The 18,838-nt window shown below is 45.3% G+C and overlaps 2 protein-coding genes across 2 annotated transcripts; both read left to right on the top strand.

The window, feature by feature from the left end:
* Positions 1–384: 384 nt before the first annotated feature.
* On the top strand, positions 385–7,356 carry glsl (glutaminase like). Its single transcript, XM_068738935.1, has 19 exons — positions 385–425; positions 1,017–1,115; positions 1,681–1,818; positions 1,889–1,955; positions 2,258–2,370; positions 2,601–2,730; positions 2,904–2,980; positions 3,783–3,946; positions 4,048–4,106; positions 4,168–4,212; positions 4,335–4,393; positions 5,284–5,350; positions 5,458–5,508; positions 5,960–6,136; positions 6,230–6,361; positions 6,490–6,582; positions 6,669–6,730; positions 6,989–7,129; positions 7,248–7,356. The coding sequence occupies exons 1-19, from the start codon at positions 385–387 to the stop codon at positions 7,354–7,356; spliced, it is 1,824 nt and encodes a 607-aa protein (XP_068595036.1).
* A 4,239-nt stretch (positions 7,357–11,595) lies between these two features.
* LOC137894246 (proline-rich protein 5-like) lies at positions 11,596–17,485 on the top strand. Its single transcript, XM_068739724.1, has 8 exons — positions 11,596–11,717; positions 13,394–13,474; positions 13,722–13,770; positions 14,848–14,905; positions 15,276–15,367; positions 15,647–15,784; positions 15,917–16,031; positions 17,148–17,485. Exons 1-8 carry the CDS (start codon positions 11,596–11,598, stop codon positions 17,483–17,485), a joined length of 993 nt encoding a protein of 330 aa, XP_068595825.1.
* Positions 17,486–18,838: the final 1,353 nt, after the last annotated feature.

The raw sequence follows: 18,838 nt of genomic DNA, 5'->3' as shown, positions 1-18,838 counted from the left end.
GTGATGAACGATCGTTTAATGTTCTGATCCGGTGCCTCAGACCTCGTACAGCACGAAGCAATTTACAAACCCTCTTTGTGGGGAACGTCTTCTTCATGTCAAGCTGATGCATCTTTCAATTGTCAGGACGGTGTATATTTTCATCTTTGTTATTTCATGTCAGAGAAGAACCTGAAGGCTTTGCTGTTTTGCTCTGTTGTGTGTGTGTGTGTGTGTGTGTGTGTGTGTTTTTTAAACTGCTGTATGGTTGAGCTGGGAGGGTTCTACGGGTTTCCCCTCCTCTGAACCGTCCCAGTCATAACGGAACGTTTGTAGCTGCAGACACGCAGAAGAAGCTGTCCACGTCGTGACAACACGTCCCTGAGAAGACCTCTGGAGGCTGGGATGGAGAACCAGATCCAGGAAGAAGACGGGTCCCACCTGTGGTGAGAACATTTCAATTCTTTTGAAGCTTCTTCCTGAAGGCTGGAAAAAGTCCAGGGTCACATTCCTGCAGTGATGAAGGGCAGGCTGAGACGTGGCACAGCTTTAAACAGACGGAGACGTCTAACTTGTGCTGGTCACAGTTCATCTTACTGGGGGGGGGGGGGGCTCCTTTAATAATACAATGTAAAAAAAGTTATATCTGTGTTTATTAAAAGCAGTACAGATTCTGAAGGTTGAGTTTTTCCATCAATGACTTTGGGCCCCTCCTCCCTCATGTCCCTGCTGGGGGGGGCTCTGCTGGGGGGTTCCTTGGCTCTGTGTTGGACTTTGCTGCCTGATCTTGGCCCAACACACCAGCAGCCAGTGAGACCCGACCTCCTGTGTGAATTGGGCCCACCGGTCCCGAGCCGATGTTTTGGGTCCCCATCATCACCCGGCTTTGGTTCAACGGACTCTTTTGGGTCGCACAGAACTTGAAAAACAGATTAATTTATTTGATGCATTGTTCTTTACTGTCAAAGTCAGGCAGAGGTTGTCATGGCTGCGGTTTGGATTTCAGCCATTAAAAGTTGATCCTGTTGTGTTTTCAGTTTCCAGAGAACTCCGTCTCTCAGACGAAAATGGAGGAAACGTTATGGCGGTCTGGACGGCAACAAACTGCTGGAGCCCAATAAAGATCCAGACATGAATGGTAACACCCTGTGATTAGTGGTCAGTGGGAGGAGCCTGCTGGTGTCTAAAGCAGAACAAACCCACTGTTTGCTATATTTAGAACGTATATTTTAAACTATTCTTTATGCATTCCTATATTTGTCTAAAGCCGACACCATGTGGAAGAGTTGATTCCAGGGGCAGAGTGATCTCAAGGCTCCTACATGGTGCAGGCGCTGCCTTAGATGAGGAACGTGTTGCATTCAACACGTTGAGTTGGCCCCAGTTTAAGTGGACTAAAACTAGAGTTGATACAGTTAGTCTGGATCACAGCCTCTGGATTCAAAACATCAAAGTGCTGTGGAATTGATTAGAATATTAAAATTAATTCACCGAGGAAAAAATTAAGGATTTCTGAGACTGAAGTAGGAAATTACAGATTTTAAACAAATGGACTAAATTAGATTAATTAATTTGAATGGTCAGGATCAATATTCAGTGTATTAGTTAATAAACACACAGACAACGACATTCCGGGGAGCTGTTTTGTGTAGAACTGCAGGTTTTTGACGCCGCTGTTCTTAATAAAAAATATTATTTATTTGCATTGGTCCCAGCATCCTCCAATAATGGCTGCCTGAAGCCTTCCCTCCCTCACGTGGTGGTCCAGCCAGAGGACAGGGGGCCCCTAGCCGGCCAGCCCTGGTCCCCCTCTCAGCAGAGTCCGATCAAACGCAGGGCGTAAGTGTTGTTGTAACAGAGCTGGGCTAAGCCCGACGTCTGTGCTGGTGTAACTGGTCTGTGGTTGCAGGGCTGCTGATGTTCTGTTCGATGGCTTCGTATCCAAAGGAAGAATCAGCGTCAACCGGTTCTTTGAGGTATTTCGACTCGGAGGGAAAACCAGCTCAAACGCTTCATTTTATTGATTTACAAAAAGCTTGAGGGCATGTTTGACTTTCTGTGGCCAATTAATACAACTTTTTAAAGTGGATTTCAGAGGGAAAACATTGCAAACCTTTTTTGTTGTTGCAGCGTCTTTGTTAGTGATGGACTTAAAGATGCAGCATTTTCCGACCACCACTGAATCAATCGCTTATTCCTGAAAGGAAGAAAAATTGGCTTTTTGTTTTTGTATATTTGTGTTTGTGAATTTTGTGGGTGCATTTGTTTTCTCCACTAGGCCATCTGGAACTCAGGTCTGCACAGGTCAGACCCCCGGCTCAAAGAGTGCTTTCACCACCTGAGGAGACTGCAGGATGCTGAGGGGACAGTGGACAGAAACACCTTCCACAGGTCCGCCAGACTGTTTTATTCAGTGGAGAATATGAATATGAATATATATAGTGGAGAATATGAATCGGCCGCTGATATTTTGCAGATGATGCACCATGCATCCATGTTTCACCATGTGATGTCGCTGTCTTCTTCTTCTTCCTGTGGATGTCAGACTTCTGTCTCGGCTGGTGATGTTGTTGCGTCGTTGTGTTTCTGATGGCAGGTCTGTTTTTTTTTTGCTGCTGTAGGTGCGTCACAGGATTTGTGTCTCTCATCCTGAAAGCTCTGCAGGGAAGGTTCGTCATCCCAGATTTTTCTACCTTCAATGAAGAAACTCAGAAATTGTTTTCAAGGTGCCGCCAGCTGTTGTCCATACCGGTAAGTCCCGGCTCGGACACCTGGAGTCCTGAGGTGAACAATAGGATTGGAGATTGAAATCCAAACCTGAAAATCTGGTGGGCCATGAAGCAATCAAGACATTCTAGCTCTTTAATGAGTGAATGTTTTGATTGTTTTTCTTTTCAAACCGGTTAAACTGGAGCTTCTTCCAGGTTGAAGCCGGTGGTGGAAAGGAGAGCGTGGACAGCACCAAGTGGGGTGTCTCCATCTGCACCGTGGATGGACAGAGGTACATGGAAACCTTTTATTTCATTTGAAATTGTTTAATTTACACTTTCACTGAATGAAAATCTTAATTTTATGTTCAGACAATTCGGATGGTGACCTGCATGGCCCTCGGCCAACCCTAACCTTAACCCTTCATTTGCTTCCAACTCAAACGCTTGCTTAGCCCAAACACTCCTTTGGATCATGTGACATGTATGTTTATGAAGGAGACATAATTACACATTTCTGTGTTAAATATTTGGAGTGCATTTGTTGAAGGATCTATAAGATACATTTATTTCATCCCTCAGCGGGGAAAGTTCACTGAAAGGAGAACTTTGCACAGATTGTAAATCCTGCTGAAAAGAAATCTGAAACAATTTTTCAAGTGCTGTGTGCTTAAATACAAATCTCCATGTTGTCACTTCCTCTCTCTCCTTCACAATAAAAGTGTGTGTCTATTTTCCTGCAATATGAGAATCGTGAATCTCAGTAGGGTGACATGGTGGTGTAGCAGTTAGCGCTGTCCCCTCAAAGCACGAAGGTACTGAGTTTGAATCCTATCTGTGCGGTGTTTGGTCACACCAAATTGTCCGACTATGTGTGTGTGTGTGTGTGTGTGTGTGTCAGCGGCTATTTGTCTATGTGTGGCCCTGCGATGTGCTGTCGACGCATCCGGGGTGGACCCCACCTCTCGCCCTGAGTCAGCGGGGATAGCCAGCAATTCCTGTGACCGGCGAGGTGGATAAAGCGGCTGTAGATGAGACGATTGAGGTCCACAGGAAAATGGATCTAATTAGCGTTTGTGTGTCTCCGTCTCTCAGGTTGTCTCTCGGAGACTGGGCTGATGCTCTGGTTCTGGGTGAAGTGTCATGGCCACTGGTGTACGGCGTGGCAGTGGACCTGCTGGGTTCTGAACTTGTACACAGATACGTCGGCATGGAGGCTTACTCCAGATATGACTCTCCATTCACACTCACTAAAACAGGTCTTTCCCAAGTCTTTTGTTTGGAAGAGTGATGATGATGATGATGATGATGATGATGAGCTTCTAACTCTGGCTCATTGATTTTAAATATCTGTGTCCAGGAATCCCTCACAGCCCACTCACTGAGACCGGAGTCATCATCACCACTTCCTTACTACAGGTACCATCCTTCCTTCCTTCCTTCCTTTCTTCCTTTCTCTCATCCTCTTCTGTGTCTCCAGATGATGGGGAGGATGACCTCTGAGGAAGAGGAGAAGTTTGACTCAGTAAGTGACTCGGGGGAGATGGACGATCGCATGATGAGTGCCTGTAATAATCACACACTGTGTGTGTGTGTGTGTGTGTGTGTGTGTGTGTGTGTGTGTGTGTGTGTGTGTGTGTGTTGTAGGTGCTGAATGTCATCCAGAGGCTCTGTAACAAAGAACACGCCACCTTAGACTGCAGCAGGTAATGATCACACTGTCTGCTTCCTCAAACACGTGGATCCATCCACTGCAGAAAGTAGTCCCAGTAGTCTCAGAGATGATGATGATGAGCAGCACGTAAAATATCAAAACTTTTGTCTTTGAAAACGAAAAGTTTATTCCCCTTGAATAATGATCCTGTTTTTCAGTCTGGATATTTGATTCTTATTTCCACAAAGAAAACCACCAGTATTTTTTTTTGTTTTTTTTGTCATATATATTTTATTAAAGAGTTTTCCACATTTATTCTAACTTACAGAACAATTCTGTGCCAGAGGAAGGAAGATTAGACAACATGTGTTTTAACCACTGGGAGCCACTAGGTCTGTTTATATATTTCCAATTTAAAGCAATACATCTTTTTGCGATCAATGCACTGAAATCAATAAAGGTCCTTTCTGCTTGACTAAATTCTTGATCTGGATATAACCCCATCATTAACCATTTAGGGTCTAACTTAAACCACCAGTATTTTAGTGTAGATTCAATTAAACACATTAATCAGACATCAGGTTAATATTAACATTACAGTCAGTCCAGTAGATTAAAACCACGCATGTTTGTTCATGTGTGTTGATGATGAATTTGGTTGTTCCTCTTTTTGTAGGATGAGGGTCAAATGTCATCTTTGATCTTCTTGTTTAAATGTCATGTCTTGCATAACATCTGGGTAAACCCAGGCACCAAAACACTTGGATAGGGTTAGAAAGTTCACACCGTCGTTTAAAAACACATTTCTCTCTGCAAAGTCAACACATACTGGCAGCTCATTAAACTGCACAACTCACTTCTATTTTATGATACGCACAAATGTAACGTATCCACGGTAACAGCAACATTTGATCCTGCTGAAGGGAATTCTGTTGTGTTTAGTTACGAGAGCAGCAGGAAGGCTGCGGCCAGACTCCACGCTCTTTCCTTCTACCTGCAGGAGAAGAAGGTAAAGATGCTCCTTCTATCATCAGACATCCTCTACTCTCCTGTCTGCTCCAGTTTACCGGTATAATAAGAGTAACATAAATAATTACCATATTTCCCCTGTGCCAGTGTTTTCCAGAGAAGGTTGATATTAATGCTGCGTTGGATCTAATGCTGCAGGTATGACACAGACGTCAATTTTAATAAAACCCTGAGCTCCACGCCGAATGTAAAAAACATTCGGAAACCATGAGAGGAGAAATTCTGTGATCCATTTGAATTTCAATTTTCCCTTGGATGGAAAAAAACCTAACCCCAAAACAAAAGAAAAACAGAATTAGTCTCCATCGATCAAAGTCTCTCTTTCTTCCATCCAGAAGAATGGAAGAATGCAGAAAATAGCACATACACACACCTAAAGACAACAGCAACCGGTGTGTTTGATAAAGGAGGCTGCTTCCAGGTGAGGAGTAGAGGAGGTGGGAGCGACCTGGAGACACGCACCAATCCTTTCACCAGGGACAGAAAGCAAACTAAGAGGAGCACTGATTTACCCTCTCTACTAACACGCCAACCTGAAAGCATACTTACTACATGTTACATTCTACGTTCAATGCTCTGCTGTCCTCAGTGCACCTCTACAGAAATCACCTGTGAATCAGGAGCAGCCATGGCTGCTTCGTTAGCCAATGGAGGCCTGTGTCCACTGTCAGCTGATCAGGTGCTGTCGCCAGCAGCGACGCGGAGCATGCTGTCCATGATGCAGGTTGCAGGAATGAAGGATTACTCCACGACTTTCCATTACAAGGTCTGATGCAGTTGTTAGAGAAAAAGTGTGTGTGTGTGTGTGTGTGTTCATTCCTCTATCGATTAGGGATAAATAAGTTGTTCATTGTTGCAGACGTCCATCCCAGCGGTGTCCAGCAGCCACGGGTCCCTGCTCGCCGTTGTTCCTGGTGTTTTGGGTCTGATGGCATTCTCTCCTGAGTCGGATGCCTGTGGAAACCCCTGGAGGGCCACTCACTTCTGCCAGGTTCTACCTCACCCTTAGAAAAAAATCACATTCACCTATTAAACAAAAAATAGATAAATAAAGTGTTTCCCTCGGGGGTGGATCTGGATGTCCTGTTCATGATTCTGTGATTTTAAATGTGTTTGCAGGAGCTGATTTCCATGTTTCAGCTACACAGTTTTGACATCAGGACACCGTTCAGGCAGATTCTGACCTACAGACAGTGGAAAGCTGAATCTGAGGTTCATTCTCCTTCTCTGGTCTGATCTAAGACCAGTTTATCTGTTTTTAACAATTGACTGTTCTTCTTCTTTCCTCGTCTCTACAGGGATGTCAGATTATGAATGTCCTGCTATCAGCTTTCAAAGGCGACGTCCAGACTTTGAGGAGGTGACCGCTAATGTTACACTAATATTGATTATTTTTATTTATGTACAGTAGTTGAAAGAACAAGCCACGCCCTCCTAGTATCTGCGGTGAAAATTTGCTGAATATCGATAATGCTAATGGGAGTAATAGAGCTCAAATTGAAAGGGCTAAGATGGTAGTGAGACGTGTTTCACGTTTCCCTCAGGATGATGATGTAAGACTAATGTGATGATGTCATCTACTTGACTGTGATGTCTGTTCTTCTGCGGTTGTCTGCAGGTACTACCTGTCTGGTGTCGATGTAAATGCGGTCGATTACGACGGCAGGTCAGCGCTGCACGTAGCTGCCGCCGAAGGTCACACAGAGGTCATTTGCTTCCTGCTGGAGAACGCCGGAATGAATGCTGCTCTGAAGGACAGGTGAGACTTTAGATGCTTCAGACAACACAACTGCACTACTTTTTTTTTTATTGACACCTGTGTGCGCTCACCTGAACTCATTCTTCTGCTGTCTCTGCTGGGAGGGTGTCTGATGTAGTTTCATGTTTCACCAGATGGGGGAGCTCTCCTCTGCAAGAAGCCAGGAGACACAACAGGGAGGCTGCAGTCCAGCTACTGCAGCCTGGAGACGTGTGACCAGGACATGACTTTTGATCTTTCTCTTCTGAGGGCAGGTTGTTTATTCCAGGTTTTAGTTCAGAGGCAAAAATCAATCAAGGATTTGGTCACATATTAACTTATTTGTTAATCAGAGGGTCTGTGAGTGCTATTGTTTGTTTGTAGACTGGAAACAGCCCAGTTAGTCCATTCGGCCTGAATGGAGAGAATAACTTGTATTCTTTATTCTGCTTCTTTTCTATAGATGAAACTAATAACTGCAGCAATTTTGAATAAAGATGTTTTTTTTTTTGCTTCTGCATTGTTTTGAAATGACATGAGATTTTGTGGTTGGTGACTTTACTATAACACTTTTGTATCTGAAGTTAAATGGAAGGTCTCAGTATTTTCTGCTGTTTTTAGGGTAGGATTTGTTTGTTCTACATTTATTGACTATTGTATTCTAATATTTCTCTCCCTTTGTCGACCTCAGACACTAAAATAGCTTGTCAGGCGTGTAAAGTGGAGTTTTCACAAGGGATTGCAATTGGAATATGAATGAGTGAGTGAATGTGAGGCTTTGTAAAGCGTTTTTTGCACCACAAAGGTGTAGAAAGCGCTACACAAGTGCAGTCCATTTACCGTTTTTAATTTCAAAACCTTTACAGGGTTTTGATCAAATGATTTTGGTCCACTTTACGCTGGAAAGGAGCCACATGCTCAGAATGCTGAGAATTGTCTTACCATGGTTATTTTGTTGTTACATTGTAAAGAAATTCAAGAAATGCACAAATCTGCTTCAACTGGTTTAACCTGAATGTCTTTAAGGTCAGATTTCCCTGGTTTTAGGCATTTCAGTCAAACTCACCATCTTTGACAACATATGACGCAGTAATTTAAAATAAAACAACCTTGTTATAACAGCTGGCCTATTTTTAAAGACATATTTGATTAGTTAATTTCGTTGTCTACGTTTGCCAGCATTTATTCTACTCTTGTCAATGGTGTGAGACAATAAAATATATTCCCGCTACGGACCTTTATTTTGAAGGCAGCTACAGGAAGTATCGACGTGAGCCACGTTAGCTTGTTAGCCGCAGGTTCACGTTGCGCCTTGTTGAGCGGAGCCGCAGTTGGTTTCAGTCCCTGACAAGAGTTGGACCCCAGATCAAAGTGTTCGACCGGAGCAGTGACGTCATTAAAGGACGACTTTCACATTTGATGACGCGTGTTTGTGTCGGGGAGAGGAGCGGATGCGTCCAGAATGAGAACCGGTGATGAAGAGGAGTTTGTCTCGTGAGGACTGAGGAAGATGCATTATTGATCAGCGATCAGCGCAGGTAAGAACCTCCTCACTGCCCCGGAAGATGGTGCTGGATTGTAATTCGGCTCTTCTGGTTCACCTGTACGAACACCTGTCGCATTCACGGGAACACGTGACGTGTAAAACCTTCCGGGGGGGGGCGAATCTGTCCTGTGACTCGGCTGGGGAACAACCCCCCCCCTCGAACCCGATTTAGACTCTTTAGAGGATTACCGGGACCGGATCACAGAGAACCTGCACCCAGTCAAAAATGACCCACTTTACTAAACACATGCAGTAAAAGGATCCCCCCCCCCCCCCGGGATGGGGGATCCTGCCCCCCACACTCACATCAGACTTCATAAATTACACAAAACCCACTGAACTGGTTTTCAGTTTTGTGGGAGGTTTGAGGTGGACCAGGTCTAAACTGAGTTGTAATCTGGATCCAGAACCGGAAGTCTATTTTCATTTTTCAACCTTTTCCAATTTGAAAAATAAATAAATCATGGATTTCCAATAAAGTTTAGGAGGGTCATGTCTTCACCTTTGTTCTTGGGTCAGAGCACTTCTCATTCAGATCACATGACTAGAATCAAAACACTTGGGTGGGGAGACCAGCATGACAGCGTCAGCGGGGGGAGGATCTAACAGCGGGCTGAGGCAGTGCTAGGGGGGGGGGGGGGGGGGTGACCTTTTTCATTGATGGTTTTGTTGCATGTCAGATGGGTTGTCATGGTGACCGTTAAACACAAGATGAAAGTCACTTTTGCACAGCAGAAGGTGTGAGGAAGTGTTCAATGAATCATCTCATCAAACAGAGACGTTCTTCGTGTGGCAGCAGCAAGACACTGAGAGGTCTTACACGGAGCGTGCGTGTGTGTGTGTGTGCGTGTGTGTGTGTGTGTGTGTGTGTGTGCCATCAAATCCTGTGAACACTACATGTGGTGAACTGAGCACACATGGTCCTATTCCCACCCTCAGCCTGTGGTCCCTGGCAAGGTCAGAACACACACGCGCGCACACACACACACACACACACACACACACACACTTACTCCAAATGGTCTGACTCAAACGACCCTCATGTATGGCGCTTTCGTTTACGCTGATGTTGCCAGCGTTCCCAGGCCGACGTAGAGTAGCCTTCGGCGTGCCGTTTGCGTTGAGCAGCTGTTTGTAAACGACGGAATGACGCGACAACAATCGTAAACGTTCTGTCGGCTGAAGCTTCTCGGTCGTCCAGGCCTGATTTAGTGCGACTGAGAAGGAGGAGCCTGTTTTCATTGACACTCGTCTGATTTTGGCAGGGCGCGGGCAAATGCAACAGCGGCGTGTTACCTGGACGTCCCGGACGGGCGTGGTTCATCTTTAGATGGCAGCAGATTGTACTTCAGAGAATCCAGAACGGGAATGGGAACGTCCGCGGCCGGCGATGAACACCCGCTCATTGATGCGGCGCTTCATGAACGTTTCGGTTCCCAAATCGCTGCACCGACTGGTCGTGGGTGAAAATCAAACGATAGATAAAAAAGAAAAGTAATTACTTTGAGTCTGATGATCAAAGATTCCAATCAATTTATTGGGACATTAGGAACAGGAGACGAACATCTGACTGTAATCTGATTAATGTTTCTGGCGCGTCGGTGTGATCAGATCATTATCGCATTTGTCCTCCCAACAGATCGATCTCCACTATTGATCCATTTACACTAAAGACAATCCACGTGCATTTAAATCCTGTCGCATGTTCCTCCTGTTGAGCAGAACATCTGCGTATCTCTCGTTTGTTCCTGCTGTCAGCTGGCCCGGGTGGAGAAAAGCCGGTTAGCGGAGGCTGACTGGTGGGTGGGGCCTCCGAACAGGGAGGAGTCTCCTCCGGCTGCCAGACTGCTTCAAGGCCTCCAGCCAAACGGCGTTCCGCCGTACTGTGGTCGAGCAGAGCGAGCGCTTCATCTGGCCCAGATAGAATCTACAAAGGGAAGACTGTCCCGCCTTTTTGCTGTAGAGAAACGCCTCCTCTTCAGTTCAGAATGGGAGTTGGTGTAAATATTCCTGAACTCAGACATCTATCTAGTTAGCATCCAGATCTAGTGAGCATCCAGATCCAGTGAGCGTCCGGATCTAGTGAGCATCCAGACCGCAGCAAACTGTAGAAGGAGGCCGCGGCAGGAACGTTCCCACACCGGAGTTCAATCTGTGTTTGCGTTTGTTTCGGAGACGCTAAATACATAAACTGGCTCCAGCTCAAAGTGTAAATGAAGTGAAACTCAGCAGCAGAGCCCTGAAGCTGTGAGAAGCGGGACGAGGGCCCGGCTGTCTGTGGTTGCTGGCGAGCGAGGCAGAGCGAGACGTCTGCGCCGTAACAGGATGATCTCGGGTCGGCTCTTTGTGCAGGAAGCCGTGGTCTGGAGGAAGTGGCTGTTTCTGAGGAATCAGACGCTGCCGAGGCCGCTCTGGCGACAGGATGTGACACCTGCAGAGTTCTGTTGCCATAGCGCCCAGCCGATCCGTCCGTCCACCCTGCCCCAGGGCTTCGTCACCTCCACCGAGGAGCTTCTCTTCCTCTGCGTTTGCTGTCGGCCAGCTGGATTGATCATCGTCTTCATCATTTGTTCTTTGGGAATTGTGATGAGTAAAAAAAAAGATCAAGGAAGCTGTCTCAGACTATAACCAGATCATGTGAACCTAACCGACAGTGTGTAGCTGAGATAAACCACGATGGTTCAAGCTGAGGCAACGGGGTGACAAACTCACTGAAATAACGCTCATATTCCGTCAGATTTTCATTTCAATGCTAAAACGTCGTTCTCTTGATTTTACTGAGATTATAAGTCAATGATTTCCTGCACTAAATGGGCAGAACCCTTCATTAGTAAAACAGAACCGTGTGCCGGTTCTCAGCGGAGGACTGCAGCATGCGGGGCCTCGTGCAGGAATGTCACTCGACCATTTTGTTCACTTCTCTCCTCAGCAGCCCACGTGCATGATGGGATCTCTCCGGCGGCCCAGGCCTCGTTTTATGAGCTCGCCGGTTTTATCGGACCTGGCCTGGTTCCATGCCAGCTCACCTGCGATACGGATCTCCAACATCAGCGTGTGGAACAGGTGAGCGGCTGCTGTGGAATGAAGATGAGATGACCTTTGAGTGAACCTGGATCGGAGTCGCACGACCAAAGCTCTGATGTGATCAACGTGTGTTTAAGGCGCGACCATCGGGTCATGTTGGTGCGTGTCGGCTGCAAGCAGCAGATAACGGGAGAGGATGCGGATCACATCTACCTCTCTGTCATGGCTTGAAAGCGGAACGTGTCCAGTTCGGGTCTGGCTATTTCCTGACTCTCGTTCCCGCTTGTGAACGGACAGGTTCTTCTCGGCTCTGGTGTTAGAACCTCCTCTGAGGCTTCGGTCTGTTTCCCAGCCGGATGTTTGGCAGGAAGTGGAGGTGGTATCCGAGCCACGTCCTGCCAGAGACGGCCGTCTGTCGCACGCCGACCGACTGCCAGAACGTTTCAAATCCGGGTCGCACACATGAAAAATATTTCAGATTAAATGGCAAGCAGTTACTGCGAGACTAACTAAGAAAGGTTTCTGAAGTTTAGGAAGTAAACATTTATCAGAAAGAACGTAATAGAAGCAGAAATTCTTGCTTTCATGAATATTTGTTACAATAAAAAACAGATAATACACTTGAGATTTAAAAATCACTGGTTGGAAAGACATGAAGCCTTTATCCATGGATTCAGAAACAACCGGTCCCATTGAGACCAAACAGTTAATAAGACACATTAAATATGACATCAGGGCAGCGGTGATTCATTATAATGATCAATTATTCTGACCACTAATTAAATATGACCGTAAAGACGGGTCCCTAACATGAACAAGTAATTGTTTCCCTTTTTGAAAAACATTAGGTGGCCTCCACAAGATTTAAATACATGGAAAAATAAATAAAGGGAAAACATTCGTTGCTTACTAACTAAATCTGAACAAATAAACAGCTAGAAAAGAGAGCGCAGACCTCCGCCAAGCAGCTCGTTCCCCTCCTAATTGGATTTACACCGTCCACATGGTGATCTGGTTCATCGCCAAAAGGTTCTAGATTGTCTCTAAACACCGACCATGAAAAGTCAAAGTGAATCAGAGTTGTGTATCTTTAACAGATTTTTGAATCCGTAAATGTAGTTTTCAATGTTAAAATGTTATATTTCTTGCTGACCTCATTCTTTTTTGCATGATGGTGCATATCGGACCCTTTTGACTGATCTTTGCTGTGGATTGAATGCATATTTTACAAGATTTTTTTTTATCCAGATGGATAGCCGGATCGCTCACAAAATTTATGGGATCTAAGTTAGACCAAGACCCATCTTCAAATTCTTTTCCATCAAGATCCAGCAGTTTTTCTATAATCCTGCTAACGCACAGACAAACGCGTCAAAACGTAACCTCCTTGGTGGAGGTAGCCGATTTGGTCGAAGCCCTAAATCACATGAACTGCATGGCAGGGCAGTCTAACCAGCAGGCTGACGGGAGCATCAGAGGAAGTCGCAGTTAGACGCAGTGTGAGAAAACTAATGTTCACATGTGATGGAAGGAACCTCGTGTAAGCAGACCCCCCCCCAAACAACGCTACGCAGGTGCATCGGCGAGCTCGCTTTCATTTCACCAACATCTACCTGAAGGCTTTCACCTGGCGTTTTGGAGCTTAAAACTCCAGACACATAACCGAGGACTCGTCTTCCACAATACTCTGTTTTACACTGTTTGTTTGTCCTCAGAGTCCAATCAGCTGTGATCAAGGTGTTCCAAGGCGGAGCGCTGCAGGTGAACGAGCTGTTCACGCTCAACGAGAGCATCAGGTAAGCAAAGAGCTTCATGGGAATGTAGAAGATACCGACCAAATCTAGACACTCGTATCACCGTTTCATCTTCTACAGTGTTTCCCCATAGGTCAGGTCATGTGATTATTTAATTACTCAGCTGAATGTTTGTCACGAAGCCTGGACATGCTCCATCAGGCTCCTGGAGCCTCTTCCCTTTGTGATGGTGAGGACTAAACATGGTGGCTGTCGTTCTTCCTCCCTGAAAGCTTTTCTGTCTACACAGGTTGCTTCTGAAAACCGACATGGGCTCCTTCATCACTAACTACTTCCAGGTATTTCATTTTGTTTGCTGTTATGAAGTATTAAGGCCGGAAGCTTTAACTTTAACGATGCCGGCAGCAGATTTTTGTTGCTGTGGTCGGAGCGACCAAATCTCCCTCTCTGTTCATTACAGTTAATCATCATTATGATGCTGCTGGATGTTCTAGCCCGATGGAATCAATAATTACTTTATTAAATCAACCTCCGACGAGGTCTGTCTGTCTGTTATGTGGAATGGGAATGGTACCAGGAACAGATGATTACATTTTGGTGGCGATCCAGAAGAGATCCTGGATTACGGATTCACTTTTACTCTTCATGGTTGGTGTATAAAGATACCAAGAACAATTTAGAACCTTTTGATGATGATCCAGATCACCATGTAGATGGTGTAAATCCAATTAGGAGGGGAATGAGCTGCTTGGCAGAGGTCTGTGCTCTCTGACTGCTTTTCTAGTATTATATGTACCGGTGTATATATATTACTTGATTCCTGCTACTACACAGAGATAGGTACAGTGCTGAGCTCTTACATTTTGCATTGAGATGATATAAAGTGCTTTTTGTTTGGCGAACAAAACCCTAAAGTCTTGCTGAGGTGAGAACTCTTCTTAGAGAACGGCTCTGTGACCCGGCAGCTGCTCAGTGGGATTACACTAATCTGATTTCTACCTCCTGCCCTCAAACTGAAGTCAGTCAGAGCTTGTTGTCCATTTATTAATGCCCCCAGCAAAGGTGTAGATCCGCATCCTGCTCAGAGAGGCAGGGACAGAAGTCTTCAGTCCACATCCTGGACTGTATCCATCCTGTCCCTGCAGAGCTGACCTCTGGGAAGCTGCTCCTTTGACCTTTGACCCTCTGAGTCATGTTATTGTTTGTTCATTGTGTAGATCTGAAATGCCGCAGGACCTCTTCACAAAAACATGATAATAATAATAATAATAATCATGGATCAGATCCATAGAACCAGAACTGTAGAACCAGATCCACAGAAGCAGAACTGAAGGCCCAGAAAAAAAAGAGCCAATACACAGAAAGAGAACCAAAGAACAAGACTGGCTGATGAATTGGTGATTGCTCTGTTTCAGAACCAGCTACTGACTCGCGGTCTGTCTGAAGTCCTGGATCAGGTTCGCCTTCATTCTGGTGAGACTGGAGCAAACCGCATCCATCTGTCCTTCCATCCGTCTATCCAGCCATCCAGATGAAATTATTACATTATATTACATTATTTGTTCATCTTCTAAGGACGCTTATCCGAAATATAGGTTGCGGGTTATGCTGGAGCCTATCCTAGCGATGGGACATCGAGCTTTATGTTTTCTGCTGTTTGTTACCTTGTTCCTGTATCGAGTTTAAGGAGTCAATCGGCTCCTTCCTAATTTAATGACATGTAAATATCTTTATCAGCAGACACACTGGTTTCAGTCTTAACGAGCTCATTTCCTCAAAGCACAAGGACATGTTCCCATGTTTGCAGTGTGTTTACATGGTAACCGTATTCTGCGTCCCCTAGGTGACGAGCAGCTTGTCGTCCTCGCTAACATGTGGGACAAATTCTTTATGGAGATCCTCCCAACGCTGCAGGCCATCTTCTGCCCCGTCCAGGTAAACACGCACCGTAAAATGTTGAGCCAGTTCATGTTTTACAGAATCAACTGTAAATTTCTGAGAGTCCAAACATTACATATTGGAAAAAAACCATAACCTCCGTGGCGGAGGTAAATATCCATTGCTGTGTTCCAAAACCGAGAACTCTAAAGGAAGCTGCAACTGCTTGAGTTTAATGTACGGTAGCTTCAAATAGTGAACGGACACAACTAGAAGTAAAACAAAACAAACAAGTCCACCTGATTCTTCTTTTTGCTCTTCTTGATTTACCTTTAGGGGCAGGAGCTGTCAGTGAGGCAGATGGCTCTGCTGGCCTTCAGAGACCTGGTGTTATTGAAACTCCATCTAGAGGAGAGTCTCAGAACTGCAGTGTATATCCCTCCAGCTGTCACACAGATGCTGCTGGTGCTGCAGGTGCACACACACACAAACACATGCCTTCATCGCACCTTGCATTCATTCATGTCTTTTTAGAAATCTTCTGAAGTAATCTAATTACTTAATTACTTAATACTCTAATTAATTACTCTTTTTTTGCTACTTCAGGGTGTCCATGAGTCTGGTGGCCCCAGTCTGGAGTATTACCAGTTGGAACATTTGGTGGAGCTTGTTGTGTCGCCGTATCTCAGCAACATCCTGCAGGACAGGAACAAGATGTTTGGTATACACATCTTCTAATGGCTCTGATGTAAACGTATGATATAAAAAAAATAGACAGACTGACTGACAATGACACTTTATTGATCTCCTAAAGGAAATTTGGGGGGGTATAAAAGTATTATTAATTTCCTTTGCCAAAAACAACTTTGGGCAACTTAAGTACTTGAACATTTTAATAATCTAATATATTTTCAATAATAACTATTTATGTTTTTATTTCAACAACTTCTACCTGTTTCTAAGAAAAGAGTAAAATGTGTTCTGCTGCTGCTAACGCTGGTGCTAAATGCTAGCTCTACAGTAGACCCTTGCCACCCGACGGACTCTTAATGTCCAATTCAAATGAGAAGAGGGTTTCAATCGACCCAACCGTAACTGCTGGGTTTTGCGCCCCCCCCCCCCACCCCCCCTGCAGGAAGGTTTAATTCCTTCGAGAAGGTAAAGAGGCTCACAGCGGTCCTGGCAGCCACTAAAGCCTGATTAAGATCCCAGTCCTGATCCCTGCTGTGGCTGGACCCAGCAGGAAGCCACTCTGTCACCTCCTCAGAATAATGCTGTGATCATTATTCTTTGTCTCATTTTTACGTTTCTTCTCAAAATTCACCTTCTAACAATATAATGGCGCTGAACAGGAATATCTGCAGTCTCAGCTTTCTGCAGGCCGACCTCCGGTTTGATCAACACAACCAAGGCCACTAAAACGTCCCCCCTCCTGACCAATGGGTCCTGGTTCTGGTTCTTAATGGGGTTGAAAGTCTGATGGCCTCCATCTTGGCACCAATACTGAATGGATGCACATGTAGTACATAAAATATATGATTTCACCCAAGCACAACGCTCTTATTGATATGTCTTTTGCAATGACCTTCTGGAGCCAGGCTCCTCGTCACCCTTCTTACATCAGGATGGGGGGCGAGGGAGACGATGACTTCATTTTTTAGTGTGGAGCTTTAGAGCTGATAATGTAGTTGGATGTTATTCATTTTGGATCGCTGTTTCCATGTGGTCACGATTCCTGACTCTAGCTTTATTGCTTTTCTTTGAGAGCATTTGGATCTGAACCGGAATATATATATATATATATATATATTTTTTTTTTTTCTGTCTCTTCACCCAGAGTCCCGCCCTCTGCAGTCGTCACGGTCATTGCTAGGCGACCACTATCACCTGGAGCTCACCGTCACTCAACATCACAACTCCTCTGACTCGACATCTATGGCGCCGCTGGAGGAGCAGGAAGGTGAAGCCTATCTGGAGAAGTCTGCCAGCATGCGGCGCCACACGGTGGCCAACGTGCAGTCAGACGCCCAGCTGCTCACATCTGGAGGCAGGATGCATGTTGGGGCAGCAGACAATGACGTGGGAGGACAAGGGACATACGCGACGTTTTTGAAACCCAGGCTGTTCTTCAGCCAACCGGAGGCGGAGCCTCCAAGAGGACGAGTCGCCTGCTAGACGGGAGTCGTCGATGAGATGAGACATGACGGTAGAGAATTAGGAGCCGTTTTAACCTGAGGAAATAATAAAGTGTTGATGACGGGAGTGGAAGCAAAATGCTACGATGGGAAGACGAGCAACAAGCAAAGGACGAGACATATCTGACCAGGGGACGTGATTGGACAGTAACAGAAACATGTCGGCACAGAGCGGCGTCCCACAGCTCCAAGACGGCGGTGAGGGAGTGTGCTGGGAAGACTCCAGGATCAGGTTTTCTGTAATCAGAACCAGTCTGGTTCTGCTCGTCTCAGTGAAGATGTTCTGTTTGGGCATTATTAACTGAAATTAAAATCCCTTTATGACCTCGTAGAAAGGCTGCTCCTCGCCATCACCGCGTGTTTGTGTTTACCCACAGGCCACTCTGTGTCTGAGCGGCTATGCTAATGTGAGCTACCAACCTGCTGGAGCGCTGCTGCGTTCTGTTGGTGTGTGGAACGTGTTTTAGGTTCAGACAGACTCTCCATGATTCCACCCTATCCCCGAACCCCCCCCCCATTTAGTTTTACTCCCTGGTAACTGTTTTGCTTCACATCGGTGATTGATTGATTGATTGATTCCTGCTCCAGTGTGTGTGAACAATACAGTTCATGTCTTCTCTTGTTTGATGTTCCCAAAGTTTGGCAAAACTCTGGATAAAAATAATCATTCTTCTCTTCTCCCGACTTCCTTACTATTATTTTTCCTGATTGTCTGGATGATGTCTTTTGAAAAGCTCTGACGAGTCCTGAGCAGCATCCCGGTCCAGAGTTCTTTCTGGATTAATGAAGACCTTGTTCTCACGCCATCTCCCTCGGAGTAATTAAGCGACAACTGGCGGCGGCCGAATGGACTCACGAGTAGATGTCCATCAAAAATGTGATTGCTTCTTTAACCATGGAGTTAAGTGTCCTTACTTGTCCTTATCACAGTTTTTATTAGCGTAATATTCTCTAAACAAATCAACCAAACTGAACGACAAATTGTTGAAATTAGGATTATTTGGAATGTTCAGCTCTTTCGTAAAATTCTGAATTAATGTGTTTCCTAGAATGCACTGGATGTGTTTCTTACTGTCTTCACTTTCGATCTTTGGATGTGGTTATTAGGTTTAGTAACAGAACTGCTCCCTTAAAGTTGCTGCTGTCCGGAGGGTGGACTGATTTAATCGACCGCCACTCCTAGGTTCATCTTGGCTAAAAACATTCCTACCATCCAGCAAACCGGATTATCTTCCATTATTGCCTTTTTGATCAAGCTTTTGGCAAATATGCGACCGGAAGGCTGCAGGTTTGCAAAAATACGTCCATCCATCCAGGTGGATGAATGGACGTG

Source organism: Brachionichthys hirsutus, chromosome 5, assembly GCF_040956055.1.
Source record: "Brachionichthys hirsutus isolate HB-005 chromosome 5, CSIRO-AGI_Bhir_v1, whole genome shotgun sequence".
Classification (NCBI taxonomy): Eukaryota; Metazoa; Chordata; class Actinopteri; order Lophiiformes; family Brachionichthyidae; genus Brachionichthys; species Brachionichthys hirsutus.
Note: the sequence above shows the minus strand (reverse complement) of the source record. Positions and strands in the feature narration are given on the sequence as shown.